The sequence below is a fragment of the Nerophis ophidion genome, linkage group LG03 (genome assembly GCF_033978795.1).
Source record: "Nerophis ophidion isolate RoL-2023_Sa linkage group LG03, RoL_Noph_v1.0, whole genome shotgun sequence".
NCBI classification, from domain to species: domain Eukaryota; kingdom Metazoa; phylum Chordata; class Actinopteri; order Syngnathiformes; family Syngnathidae; genus Nerophis; species Nerophis ophidion.
In genome coordinates, this window is record NC_084613.1 from 47,854,937 (window position 1) to 47,869,769 (window position 14,833).

The 14,833-nt window shown below is 40.8% G+C and overlaps 2 protein-coding genes across 6 annotated transcripts in view; one reads left to right on the forward strand and one right to left on the reverse strand.

Annotated features, from left to right (window-relative positions):
• Positions 1-12,131, forward strand: part of LOC133549720 (serine/threonine-protein kinase PAK 6) — a 72,697-nt gene extending 60,566 nt beyond the window's left edge. For all 5 annotated transcript variants that reach the window (XM_061895434.1, XM_061895433.1, XM_061895435.1 and 2 more), the window contains 4 exons: positions 2,398-2,524; positions 2,601-2,726; positions 2,805-2,939; positions 10,904-12,131. In XM_061895434.1, coding sequence (XP_061751418.1) covers positions 2,398-2,524; positions 2,601-2,726; positions 2,805-2,939; positions 10,904-11,071 — 556 coding nt within the window. In that variant the 3' untranslated portion in view covers positions 11,072-12,131. The remainder of the gene's footprint in view (positions 1-2,397; positions 2,525-2,600; positions 2,727-2,804; positions 2,940-10,903) is intronic.
• A 46-nt stretch (positions 12,132-12,177) lies between these two features.
• Positions 12,178-14,455, reverse strand: LOC133549721 (uncharacterized). The gene has a single exon (XM_061895438.1). It carries the CDS (start codon positions 14,286-14,288, stop codon positions 12,741-12,743), a length of 1,548 nt encoding a protein of 515 aa, XP_061751422.1. The 5' UTR covers positions 14,289-14,455; the 3' UTR covers positions 12,178-12,740.
• Positions 14,456-14,833: the final 378 nt, after the last annotated feature.

Consider the following 14,833-nt stretch of genomic DNA (forward strand, 5'->3'; position numbering starts at 1 on the left):
TTTGGCCTCTTCCTGTGGACCATGTGACTTATTCTCATTATTCAAATACATATACATTCAAATAATAACATTAATAATAAAACACAGAGAATTCTTCATGTAAGATCAGAACCAACAGACTCATTCACATTCTATTGATTAACGGCGAGCTGAAAAACCAAGCAAAAAAAAATGTGTTTCGAAAGACAACGTGTCAATGCAACAGCATTATTATTACGATACATTTAAAATAAAGTTGGGATTAGAAGTAACACATATATATGAAAAAGGAAACATTTTTATAGTAATGAATTGTATTTCACGATCAATCACTCATTTAAAGTTTATTTATATAGCCCTTAAACACAAGTGTCTCAAAGGGCTGCACAAGCCACAACGACATCCTCGGCTCAGATCCCACATCAGGGCAAGAAAAAACTCAACCCAATGGGATAGAATGAGAAACCTTGGAGGGAACCGCATATTGTGGGGACGCCCCCTCTGAACGACTAGTGCAATGGAAGTTGAGTGGATTTAGTCAATAGTGTGAGAGTCCAGTCCATAGTGGGGCCAGCAGGGGATCCTCTTGAGTGGACACAAGTCAGCAGCACAGAGACGTCCCCAACTGATGCACAGATGAATAGTCCATCCCCCGGGTCCCGAATTTGAACAGCTAGCGTCTCATTTGCGGTCACCTAATAACCTCTCCACGCAGTAGAGGGTGGCAGAGCAGAAAAGAGATGGCACATCCACTGGTCTAAAATGCTGAAGTCTAATTTTAGGAAGCAGGGCTGGGCAACTAATGTAATTTTTCCAGTTTTAAATGTAGTTTAAGTTATATATAGGGGACGCCGTGGCGCGGTTGGGAGAGTGGCCGTGCCAGCAACCTGAGGGTTCCTGGTTCAATCCCCACCTTCTACCAACCCCGTCACGTCCGTTGTGTCTTTGAGCAAGATACTTCACCCTTGCTCCTGATGGGTCATGGTTAGGGCCTTGCATGGCAGCTACCGCCATCGGTGTGTGAATGTGTGTGTGAATGGGTGAATTTGGAAATAGTGTCAAAGCGCTTTGAGTACCTTGAAGGTAGAAAAGCCCTATACAAGTACAACCCATTTACCATATATATATATATATATATATATACTGTATACAGTGGGGCAAAAAAGTATTTAGTCAGCCACCGATTGTGCATGTTCTCCCACTTAAAATGATGACAGAGGTCTGTAATTTTCTTCATAGGTACACTTCAACTGTGAGAGACAGAATGTGAAAAAAAAATCCATAATTTCACATTGTAGGAATTTTAAAGAATTTATTTGTAAATTATGGTGGAAAATAAGTATTTGGTCAACCATTCAATGCTGTCACTGATGGAAGGAGGTTTTGACTCAAGATCTCACGATACATGGCCCCATTCATTCTTTCCTTAACATGGATCAATCGTCCTGTCCCCTTAACAGAAAATCCGCCCCAAAGCATGATGTTTCCACCCCCATGCTTCACAGTAGGTATCGTGTTCTTGAGATGCAACCCAGAATTCTTCTTTCTCCAAACACGACTAGTTGAGTTTATACCAAAATGGATACATGGGTGATACAGCAGAGGATTGGGAGAATGTCATGTGGTCAGATTAAACCAAAATATAACTTTTTGGTATAAACTCAACTCGTCGTGTTTGGAGGAAGAAGAAAACTGAGTTGCATCCCGAGAACACCATACCTACTGTGAAGTATGGGGGTGGAAACATCATGCTTTGGGGCTGTTTTTCTGCTAAGGGGACAGGACGATTGATCCGTCTTAAGGAAAGAATGAATGGGGCCATGTATCGTGAGATTTTGAGCCAAAACCTTCCATCATTGAGAGCTTTGAATGGTTGACCATCATTTACAAATAAATTCTTTAAAATTCCTACAATGTGAATTCCTGGATTTTTTTTTCACATTCTGTCTCTCAAAGTTAAAGTGTACCTATGATGAAAATTACAGACCTCTGTCATTATTTTAAGTGGGGAAACTTGCACAATTGGTGGCTGACTAAATACTTTTTTGCCCCACGGTGTGTGTATATATATATATATATATATATATATATATATATATATATATATATATATTATACAGGAAATGTGATCATGCATTTATGCATATTTTCAGGTGGAATGGTCCATAAAGAGATGCAGCTCTGTTTTCTATATAAGTGAGACACCATTGAGAAATAATGCAGCATGTCTTGTGGCGTCCCATTAACCAAGTAGATGCATGAAGATGTCATTTCTCTGTGAGGGAGTTGAATGAACCCCTTGCGCTCTGTTATTTTCTTTAATGCATGATGATTCATAAATTTCAACTTTCCAAGCTGTTAATATGTTGATTCTGGTATAAGTGAATGGTAATATATGCATGTGTGTCTTTTGTGCAGGCTCAGTGAAGAGCAGATTGCCACAGTGTGTGAAGCTGTTTTGCAAGCTTTGGCCTATCTCCACTCACAAGGAGTCATCCACAGAGACATCAAGAGTGATTCAATACTACTCACATTAGATGGAAGAGTATGTCATCGCTTTGCTTGGTCATTCTGTTGTTGTTGTTGTTGTTGATACAACATGTTTGCCATTTGTCCCTCAGGTCAAACTTTCCGACTTTGGCTTCTGCGCTCAGATCAGTAAGGACATCCCCAAGAGGAAGTCCTTAGTGGGGACACCTTATTGGATGGCTCCCGAGGTCATTTCCAAATCGCCATATGGCACCGAGGTGAGAAGGCGGGGTAGTTAACATTGCCAACATTAGCAATCTGTGCTATGAATGATTTGTGTGTGTGTTGCACACAAGGTGGATGTTTGGTCCATGGGTGTCATGGTGGTGGAGATGGTGGATGGAGAGCCGCCATACTTCAGTGAAACCCCCGTGGCAGCTATGAAGAGACTGAGAGATGAGCAGGCGCCGACTGTGCGAAACATCAACCAGGTACACAAATATACACCACTTAAGTACCACTCAAGTGAGTACACTCCTCACATTTCAACAACCAGTATCTTCTCAAAAGACAATACTACAGAAAGGGCAATTGCATGTACTTTAGAGTATTCAGTGTACATTTTTGAATAGCAGTGTAGTTTTACTATGATCTGTAAATACCTTGGAATTTACCAAAGCTGCATGTTACTTGATGATGACGTGAAGCTGGTGCATGTTAGATACACACTTTATACACCTCCATTTTAGTCATACCCAACTACTCCATCGCCTTTGTCATCTTGGAGGAGCTTTGGGCTTCTTATTATGTCAGAAAACAGACATGCCACCAATTTCCCAAGGGATGAGGCTCATGCTTTGCTTCAGAATTTTACAGTACATTTTGAAATTCATGTTTCCCCCTCAATGCCGGCAGCACTCGTTTAGTCTCAGACCATGACGCTTATAACTAGGGATGGGCTGATTAATTGGCCGCTGATTGATATCTGTCGATTTTCGTACAAAAGTATGTGATCGACTTTGACGATTAATGCTTTTTTGAATGGCGATCTCAAACGCTGATCCCCTCTGGCTGACACTTTCTTTATTTTTAGTTCCCCCGGCTGACAAGCAGCTAGCAGATAATTATGTGTCTCCCTACATATTGTGGAGTCGCTACCCTGAGCTAATAATAATAATCACTTCCACGGCAAATAACCCGTATTTCCGTGTATCACTTTTAAGTGACTATCACTGGACGACGAGGCTAAACATGTTACACACCAACAGCAAGCTAGCAGCAGACATGCTAACCGCTAAGCTAGCTGTAAACAACACCAAGAAATACATGGTTAGTAAACACTAAAGCAGAAAGTAAGTAGCTATGAATAGGACATTAACAACGGTATTAATAAGAGTCTAAAGAGAAGACAACCTTGGCATGTCAGCATTGTGATAGTCAGTACACAACACCCTCGATCCAGAGGTGGGATGTCCCCACATCTGTGGTTCCCTCCAAGGTTTCTCATTGTCATCCCATTGGGTTGAGTTTTTTCTTGCGCTGATGTGGGATCTGAGCCGAGGGTGTCGTTGTGGCTTGTGCAGCCCTTAGAGACACTCGTGATTTAGGGCTATATAGGTAAACGTTGATTAATTGATTGATTGATTGATAATATGTGCAAGGCTAATGAATAGTGCAAAGGTGCGCCACTGTCACTTTTATAAACCTTTTAAGTCCTTCCTGCACCTGTGTCTGAGAATTGTACTTGTTCAAATAAGTACTTCTATCTCGCTGTGATGTCACAATGTAGCCAGACTGCAAAACCCTGCGAACAGAGACATCCAAAACTGTGTGCAATCTCACGCCAACAAGCATGAAGCTCATTATTTGATGCTTTGACATTGTTTAACATGAGAATCTAACATTGTAACGACATTTTTAAGTCAGAGAAGACGAAATTCATCATCTCTTTTAAATGAGTAGAAGGTCACAGTTTTACCTTTGGTTTAGTTTGTGTACGATTGACTTTGTGTTGCTCCAAAAATTGTATGTACAGACCCCGTTTCCATATGAGTTGGGAAATTGAGTTTGATGTAAACATAGACGGAATAAAATGATTTGCAAATCCTTTTCAACCCATATTCAATTGAATGCACTACAAAGACAATATATTTGATGTTCAAACTCATAAACTTTCTTTTTTTGTGCAAATAATAACTAACTTAGAATTTCATGGCTGCAACACATGCCAAAGTAGTTGGGAAAGGGCATGTTCACCACTGTGTTACATCACCTTTTCTTTTAACAACACTCAATAAACGTTTGGGAACTGAGGAAACTAATTGTTGAAGCTTTGAAAGTGGAATTATTTACCATTCTTGTTTTATGTAGAGCTTCAGTCGTTCAACAGTCCGGGGTCTCCGCTGTCGTATTTTACGCTTCATAATGCGCCACACATTTTCGATGGGAGACAGGTCTGGACTGCAGTCGGGCCAGGAAAGTACCCTCACTCTTTTTTTACAGAGCCACACTGTTGTATAATGTGCTGAATGTGGCTTGGCATTGTCTTGCTGACATAAGCAGAGGCGCCCATGAAAAAGACGGCGGTTAGATAGCAGCATATGTTGTTCCAAAACCTGTATGTACCTTTCAGCATTAATGGTGCCTTCACAGATGTGTAAGTTACCCATGGCTTGGGCACTAATGCACCCCCATTCCATCACAGATGCTAGCTTTTGAACTTTGCGTCGATAACAGTCTGGATGGTTTGCCTTTGGTCCTGATGACACAATGTTGAATATTTCCAAAAAAGTTTGAAATGTGGACTCGTCAGACCACAGAACACTTTTCCACTTTGCATCAGTCCATCTTAGATGATCTCGGGCTCAGACAAGCCGGCGGCGTTTCTGGATGTTGTTGATTCGCTTTACATAGTAGAGCTTTAACTTGCACTTACAGATGTAGCGACGAAATGTATTTACTGACAGTAGTTTTCTGAAGTGCTCCTGAGCCCATGTGATGGTATCCTTTAGAGATTGATGTCGGTTTTGGATATAGTGACGTCTGAGGGATCAAAGGTCATGGTCTTTCAATGTTGGTTTCCGGCCATGCCGCTTTTGTGGAGTGATTTCCCCTGATTGTCTGAACCTTTTGATGATATTATGGACCGTAGATGTTGAAATCCTCAAATTTCTTGCAACTGCACTTTGAGGAAACGTTGTTCTTAAACTGTTTGACTATTTGCTCACGCAGTTGTGGACAAAAGGGTGTACCTCGCACCATCCCTTCTTGTGAAAGGCTGAGCATTTTTTGGGAAGCTGTTTTTATACCCAATCATGGCACCCACCTGTTCCCAATTAGCCTGCACACCTGTGGGATGTTCCAAATAAGTGTTTGATGAGCATTCCTCAACTTTATCAGTATCTATTGCCACCTTTCCCAACTTCTTCGTCACGTGTTGCTGGCATCAAATTCTAAAGTTATTGATTATTTGCAAAAAAAAATGTTGATAAGTTTCAACATCAAATATGTTGTCTTTGTAGCATATTCAACTGAATATGGGTTGAAAATGATTAGCAAATCATTGTATTCCGTTTATATTTACATCTAACACAATTTTTGTAAGAGAATAAGGTACTAGTTTAAATATTTTGATATTGTTACATTGTTAATATCCATCCATCCATCCATTTTCTACCGCTTTTTCCTTTTGGGGTCACCTATCTCAGCTGCATTTGGGCGGAAGGCAGGGTACACCCTGGACAAGCTCATCACAGGGCCAACATAGATAGACAACATTCACACTAGGGACCATTTAGTGTTCCCAATCAACCTATCCCCAGGTGCATGTCTTTGGAGGTGGGAGGAAGCCGGAGTACCCGGAGGGAACCCACGCAGTCACGGGGAGAACATGCAGACTTCACACAGAAAGATCCCGACCCCGGGATTGAACTCTGGACTACTCAGGACTTTCGTATTGTGAGGCACATGCACCGACCCCTATACCACCGTGCTGCCCCACTGTTAATATCACGCACCATATCTAAATAAAAACATGTACAGTTAATACATGTGATCAATGGAATTGGTATCGACCAATCTCACACATGGATGATCGGAATCAGTATCGACAGCATAAAACACAGATGGGAACAACCTTAGTTGTAACCACAATGCTTGACTGTTGACATGCAAGACACAATTATCTCTTTACTGACTTGTGTTGCTAGCTGTTTGGAGAGTAATGGTTGTGTGGTTTATAAATATGTTCGAGCAGTACACCAGGTGCCTCAGGCATTAACCTTGCTTATGCATGAGCAAAGAAGAGATGTATCGAAAATGAAATGTGCGCTGCCTCACGCCAACTTCATGCTTTACGTACGCACATTTGGCGACACACAGAGATGGTTGTCAGGGCTTCGCCAACATTTGATTTCAACACTATAAAAAGAAAAAAAAATTAAGTCAAGGGCACAAAGTTCACTTTTTCGCGATTCTATGTAATTCTTCATATTCATATTAATGTTTGAGAGGACATCTTTTAGTTGATCTCGGTGATCCTTTCGCCACTTATTGCTGTCACAATGTGTTCCTGTGAATCCAGCACAGCTTGGCCAGTCAGACGGACATCAGCCACTGGGGGTTGCGGCACATTAATGACACAAGACTTAGGAGGAATAGTCCGACTTTGTGTCACATACAGCTGTCACTAGTGTCTCTCCTGTCTTGTAGTAATAAATCGAGTAATCAAACAAGAGTCAAACTCTTTGGTATATTTTGTGATAGGCAATCACGTTTCAAATCCAAACATTGCAAATCCAATATTACATATTTTCACTTGCAAACTTCAATCTGGCTGTGAGCACGCAATACTGTAAGAACACATGTTGTTGTAAATTACATAAATTATATTTATATCGGGGGTAATCGGAATCCAACTTTTACGTAATCAATGCAGCAACTATCTTTTCAAACAAGGTGCAGAACTACATTACTCTCTCCGATCCACTCGCCTGTTTTGGCCATGCATAAACATCGTTTTCGTCACCTTCTTTCTAATGTTCAATTTTATTTTAGCCTGTGTGTTTTGATCATCAGCTTATATTTTCCATATTAATGAAGACAAGAGACGCAAAATGGATTGCACGCCTTATTCAGCTCACCTAACAGACACAATCCACTTTGCACACCTTTAGTAGATCAGCTTTGCGTGTGCTATCAGGTTTGTTTGTACACGCAAATCTTTAGTAAATTGGTAACCTGAGTCTAGCCAGATCCTTGTAGTTCGCTGAGCTCCACACAAGGATCTGGAACTTCTCAATAGGAGATCTATTTCAGAAGGCAGGACCTTGTAAAAAAATAATTGTGTTTGATTGGATCTCTTGAATGACGTGCTACTTCAACCACTTACACCGAAATCAACCCGTGACGCTGATGAGAGCGACGCTGGGAAATCGAAACCCGGTAGGAAGAAGAGCCAAAACATCCCTGCCTCCAATAAATGCCTTCAAAATCGTTCTCTGTTCATCTTTTAAATAAATAATATTCGATAGATTCGACAAAACAGTTGCAATAGTAGAATCAATGTCAGCACAGGATGCAACAAGTGCTGCATGCCGCCATTGTTGTTTGAATCAAACAGTCGCTTCGGCGCTATGTCACATCTATGAAATCCCGCCCGGCGATCCTAATTGGTTCATTATTTTTTGCTATCTTCAAGGAGTATGCAATGCGTTCGAGCCCACATCCTTGTGTGGAGCTCAGCGAACTACAAGGGTCCGGCGAGAGTCAGGTTAGTAAATCAGACCCTTGGTGTGGAACAAAGCTTCTTCGCTGACAAAATCCTTGAACCGAAGGGACCGCAAGCAAAAGGATGACTACTAAAATTCAAACTCAAAGTGGACGTCTGCGAGATTGCTAGTTTGGACACATTCAAAGCATTTCTGATGACACAAAGTTATCTTATAGACATGTTGACAAAGCTCTGTAAACAAGGTATGAGAATCGTAAAAAATAAACTTGTCAGAAATGGCGCTCAAGGTCGAAGCTCTTTGTATAGGCTGCGTCCCTGTGTACAGGATGTAAACAGAATGTGACGTGTAGGTGCACCGCTTCTTCAAAATGGCCTTGCCCTTGAGTACAGGATGTGACGTCATCAAAATGGCAGCCCCCAATGGCTTCAAGCAGCATGCAAAATGAATGAATGAATGAATGAAGCAAGCGTTCACACGCCGAGGCATAGTTTGTACAGAGAGGCATATTTGACGTGATGTAAACGTTCAAAAAGCGAAAATGACGCAAATAGAGGCGTTCGTAAATCAAAATTGCACGTTTTCCTCAAAGTCCTCTTTTTTTTTCTCCCATAATTTGGGCTTTTCAACTATTTCCGTTTAAAAAACTTGTAAGAGACTGATTTTTTCGCTGCAGATTCTTAAAAACACTAGACCAGGGGTCACCAATGCGGTACCCGCGGCACCAGGTTGCCCGTTAGGACCAGAAGAGTTGCCCGCTGCCCTGTTCTAAAAATAGCTCAAATTGCAGCACTAACCAGTGAGCTGACTCTATTTTTTAAATTGTATTAATTTACTAGCAAGCATGTCTCGCTTTGCTTGACATTTTTAATTCTAAGAGAGAACAAACTCAAATAGAATTTGAAAATCCAAGAAAATATTTTAAAGACTTGGTCTTCTCTTGTTTAAATAAATTAATTTATTTTTGTACTTTGCTTCTTATAACTTTCAGAGGGACAATTTTGGAGAAAAAATACAACCTTGAAAAGGATTTTAGGATTTTTAAACAAATATACCTTTTTACCTTTTAAATTCCTTCCTCTTCTTTCCTGACAATTTAAATCAATGTTCAATTTTTTTTTTTTATTGTAAAGAATAATAAATACATTTTAATTTAATTCTTCATTTTAGCTTCTGTTTTTTGGACAAATAATATTTGTGAAATATTTCTTCAAACTTATTATGATTAAAATTACATTTTTTTTGGGGCAAATCTAGAAAATCTTTAAATACAATTTTAAATCTTATTTCAAAGTCTTTTGAATTTCTTTTAAAATTCTTGTTTTGGAAAATTTGACGAAATAATGATTTGTCCTTATTAAAAATATAGCTTCGTCCAATTTGTTATATATTCTAACAAAATGCAGATTGGATTTTAATCTATTTAAAACATGTCATCAAAATTCTAAAATTAATCTTAATCAGGAAAAATTACTAATGATGTTCCATAAATTCTTTTTTGAATTTTTTCAAAAAGATTCGAATTAACTAGTTTTTTTTCTTCTTTTTTTCATTTGAATTTTCAATTTTAAATAGTCGGAATTGAAGATAAACTATGTTTCAAAATTACATTTTCTTTATTTTCCTGTTTTCTCCTCTTTTAAACCGTTCAATTAAGTGTTTTTTTCATCATCTATTCTCTACAAAAAACCTTCCGTAAAAGGAAAAAAAAAGTATGACGGAATGACGGACAGAAAAACCCATTTTATATATTTTATATATATATATTTTATATATTTTATTTTATATATTTTATATATATATATAGGGACGGCGTGGCGCGGTGGGGAGAGTGGCCGTGCGCAACTCGAGCGTCCCTGGTTCAATTCCCACCTAGTACCAACCGCATCACGTCCGTTGTGTCCTGAGCAAGACACTTCACCCTTGCTCCTGATGGGTGCTGGTTGGCGCCTTGCATGGCAGCTCCCTCCATCAGTGTGTGAATGTGTGTGTGAATGGGTAAATGTGGAAGTAGTGTCAAAGCGCTTTGAGTACCTTGAAGGTAGAAAAGCGATATACAAGTACAACCCATTTATTTATTTATTATTTATGTGTATATATATATATATATATATATATACATATATATATATATATATATATATATATATATATATATTTATATATATATATATATATATATATATATATATATATATATATATATATATATATATATTTATTTATTTATTACAGGTAAATTGAGCGAATTGGCTATTTCTGGCACTTTATTTAAGTGTGTATCAAACTGGTAGCCCTTCGCATTAATCAGTACCCAAGAAGTAGCTCTTGGTTTCAAAAAGGTTGGTGACCCCTGCGCCAGAGTGCTGTCATGGAGATAATCTTGGACAAACTTTTTTTCAGAGGTTCCCTAAAAACAGCAGAGCGCTCCTCTAAAATGACAAAATAAATAGACCAAAATCAAATCTCTACTATAGAGGACACTAGTTCTCCAGAATATACAAAATAAGACTGATCGTGAAGTCCGGCCCCCCGGTCCTTAGCTTTCTAGAAGTTAATAACCTAAAACATTTTTGCTTGAAAATCCCTGCTGTACACTGACTACTCTAATATGTGGCTACATTCCCTGAGCAAGAGTACATGAGACAACCCAGCTGACGGATTGTTCACTTCTTCAAAAAACTACCATGCTAGTCTGTTTACATGTACTCCACCCTGTGATCCAGGTGTCCCCGGTTCTTAAGGACTTCCTGGACCGTATGCTGACTCGGGACCCTCTTCAGCGGGCCAGTGCCACTGACCTGCTGGAGCACCCTTTTCTTCTGCAGAGCGCCTCACCTCAGTGCCTGGTCCCCTTGGTGGAGCAGTATCGCAAGCGCATGTCCCGCTGCTGACCCGCGGTTCATCTCTTCGTGTACATCCTCGTCACTGCGCCCTGAGCTCCACGGAGGGCGATGGCCAGGACGGCGAGTTTATGTTGCAAGACACCGCATGGTTTTTTGGGCATGAGAGAAGCACTTTAAGAGTGAGTGAAAAGGCAGCATGCAATTGCTCACCTCTCTACTCAGTCACAACACTGATTGGCTTCCTGTGACATTCTGTGGGTGTCAACCCACACACAAGATGGTGCATATCAAGTCAATATTCCACGTAAATACATGTCATGTGCTACTCTGAAGAAATCACCTTTATATTTTTATAGCGGGCATTATTTGTGGTGCAAGTGGACGGATGTTATGCCTCTGCACAGTCACAGCGTTGTGGTCCCTCAGCAAACAATGATCTTGTGCATGGCCAAATGGAGGCGCACACCTGGTCTGAAGTGAATGCTTGAATATGTACCAAACTGGGATGTGAAAGAGCATCCTCTGTCATTAACATAACAAGTGGTTAGATGAAAGCCATGCTGCTATTATGGGCTCACTGGAAAACCTCCTCTTTATTCCCAACAGTTGTTTTGTGGGTTGTTTGTATGCTGTGAATTTACAAAATGCATTCATTTGATAATTAAGGGCCGATGTCTAAGCAGATAGATGAATAATGTAAATACAACGCTGAATAATTAGGTCCAAATTGTATTAGTTGGTCTACCTTCTTTACAGAAATACGTGTAGATAGGTGTGTATGTGCATGTGTTTGCGAGAACATGGTCGTCTGTGTGATGGCACATAGCTGTTTGATTCCGAAACAAGCCCCTTTGTATCGAAGCTGACTTTTTACCAAAAAAAAAAAAAAAAGGAATACCCATGTGTTGCTCCTGAAGATTTTTTCTAGATAAAGCACACAGGCCTGGCATGTGATGCTGTGAGACGTCCACCTGCTGAGAAACACTTTGCACATGCACTCGTCTCTGGCTCGTGTATTTTTATTCGTGTGTGTGGATATCATTGATGAGAAAGAGAAATTACACTGGATTTTTATTTTGTACAAAGCAAATAAATGATGCATATTGAATGAGAGTGAATCCTCACCTTCTGACACGTCCAGCATGACAACGTGGTGGAAAGGGCTGGTGTTTATTCAGCGTGAATCATACACTGTCACCGAACACAATCGGGCGAAAAAAATCCATAGTTTCTAAATGCAGAAGCAATATCAAACACTAGTCTTTTTTTTTTTTACAATATAAATATGTTTTTTTTTTTTCAAAGCGCTGTATACATTTTTTCAAATATAAACTCAATAGCCAACGTATTAGGCACACCCACTACATTTCATTAGAGTAATACAAGAGCTGAGAAAAACATTTTGATCAGAAAAAAAAAACCTAAACATTTTAGTTGTACCTCTTTAAATGTTATGGTAGTATGCAGCAACCACATTTAAAACATATTTTGTCATATAGTGTCAAAGTGATTCAGTTCTTCATGGAGATCTCATAATTTGCAGGTGTACCTAATGTTTTGACCGCTAAATAATAAACAATGCATAAACACTTTAAATACAAAAAAAAGAAAGAAAAAAAGAAGACATTACCGCTTAAAGAATGAAACCAAACTGCATTATTTCTATTTACTGTAAAAATAATGAATTTGGTTGTTGAACGCCTCCTGCCTGTCCTCCCTAATCGAGGGCGGACTGAGACGAGGAGCTCTCAAACTCACATTTGACCCCGCTGATGCTGTCGACACTTGGCTGGCTGTTGACCTGCTGGTGAGCGTGGGAAAGAGGGAAGGTTTCGGAGCGGGACATCCGCCCTCTGCCATTGGAGGAGCCAGCTGAACAGTCCATCACCATCCTCATGAACTCAGGCGCCGTGAATCGACGGAGTAGTCTAGTCCCGAGGCCCACGAACCCTGGGCCACGTGCGGGCATCTTGGTCTCCGTCTCCTGTCGGCCAAACAGCATTTTGTTGTGCCTGCCGCTCGGGGCGAAGCTTCCTCTCTTCTGCAGCTCTTTTCGTCTTGATGGAGTTGTATCATTCAACTCTTCCATCTTGGACTTCTCCTCGAGGGCTCTTGCCGATGGACTCTTGATGCCTAAAGGAGCTGTTGGAACTGAGGCAATTTTGTCAGTATCGTTTAGCAGGACCCGGGAGTTGTCCAGAAGACATCGGTCATCCTGTAGCGAGGCTCTCTTGAACTTGCTGGCGGACAGACTCATGTCGTGTACATCTCCCTGGTAGGACTGCTTCCTGCTGTTCAAAATCTCCAAGTTAAAGGATTTTGCCTTCCCACAGGGAGGAAACCTCTGTCCTGCTTTCTCTTGGAGTCCAATGTCCTCCTTGATTTCTTTCTGGCAAGGGTCAGAATTGAGTGTTTTTGCCTCTTTTGGATCCCTAAGCTGGCAATTTTGGAGTTGTTTGGCAGTAAAGAAAACAGTCTGATCAGCTTCGATCTGGCTTTTCTGAGGAGGCCAATTGTGGCAATGGTTCTCTTCGTGGAGCTGGTTCCTGGGACACATGAATCGGTTCCACAGCCCGTTGCCATTATTTCTCTGAAATACCCCCGGTAGGTGGTCTTCTTTGTTGTGTTGTTTGGAGAACCTCTCCAGGACGTGCCGGGGCAGTCTGTTAGGTAGCTCTCCCTCCCCAATATTTGCTTGGTCAGCAGTTAGATCATCGGTGCCTACACTGCGTCTGCACTGAAAGTTCAGTATCTGGACACACTGGTTATGTCCGAAGAAGTTGGCTACCTCGATGGCTGTGTGTCCAGCGTTATTCATCCTGTCCAGTCTGAGTCCGAGTCTTTTGAAAGCCCGGACAAAGAACTCTAGCACTTGGCTTTGCCCAGAAAATGCAGCATACATCAAAGCGCTGTTACCCCACACATCGGAGACGTCTGGATCGGCGTTGAACTGCACTAGAATCTTCACCACGTCCAGGTGACCCAGCTCGCAGGCATGGCTCAGAGCCGTGCGCCCGTCTTCATCCTGGCAATTGACGTCAGCCCCTTTCTCGAGAAGGAGCCGGGCAAACTTGGCTCTGGTTCCAGCTTCTTGCAGACAAATGGCATAGATAAGCGGGGTACGGCTGTTTTCAGTCTTTGAGTTGATGATACGTCCATCCAAGGCATCCAAGATGAAACGCGCCAGGTGAACTTTGCCACCGTGCATAGCGTCCAGGAAAGTCTTGGTGCCGGAGCCCTGGCGTAAATCTTTTGGTCGCATCATTCTTCAAAAACTACTTTAGCCGGAGCTGAGACGGAAAGACGACCAACCAAGGTTTTCAAAGGTCCCCGCTTGGACTGTGCGAGTGCTCCCTCACTTTAGACTAAGACTCGGAAAAGAGCTGGCTGTGTTTTATACCTCCCTCTCCACACATGCCCTCTCCATGTTGCCAGGGAAACACACGTCTGAGGACCATTATGCAGTGGCAACATCCATTCAGCCCCAGCACTCTCAGCTTGGAGAGAAATATTTGCTATTTGAAAAGAATAATAACTATAAAAAAAAAACAGGGATTTTCACAAGGTTTAGAAAAATATGTATGTGCTTTTTTTTTAAAAACAAATTAATAGAACTACCAATCTGTGTCTGTGGATAGAATGGCCCAATATAGAAAAAAAAATCTAAGATAAATTAGAATGTGGAAACTACACTTTTTTCTGCAGAATCCTGGATTCACTTTCAAGGTTTTTTCCTGACAAAAACATTTTTTCGTGGGTGGTGATTTTTTTATAGTGAGCCCTACAAACTCCATCGTGTTTTGAATTGAT

Excerpts from the sequence above, each read along its gene's own strand:
- LOC133549721 (XM_061895438.1), bottom strand. The coding sequence starts at position 14,288 with ATGATGCGACCAAAAGATTTACGCCAGGGCTCCGGCACCAAGACTTTC.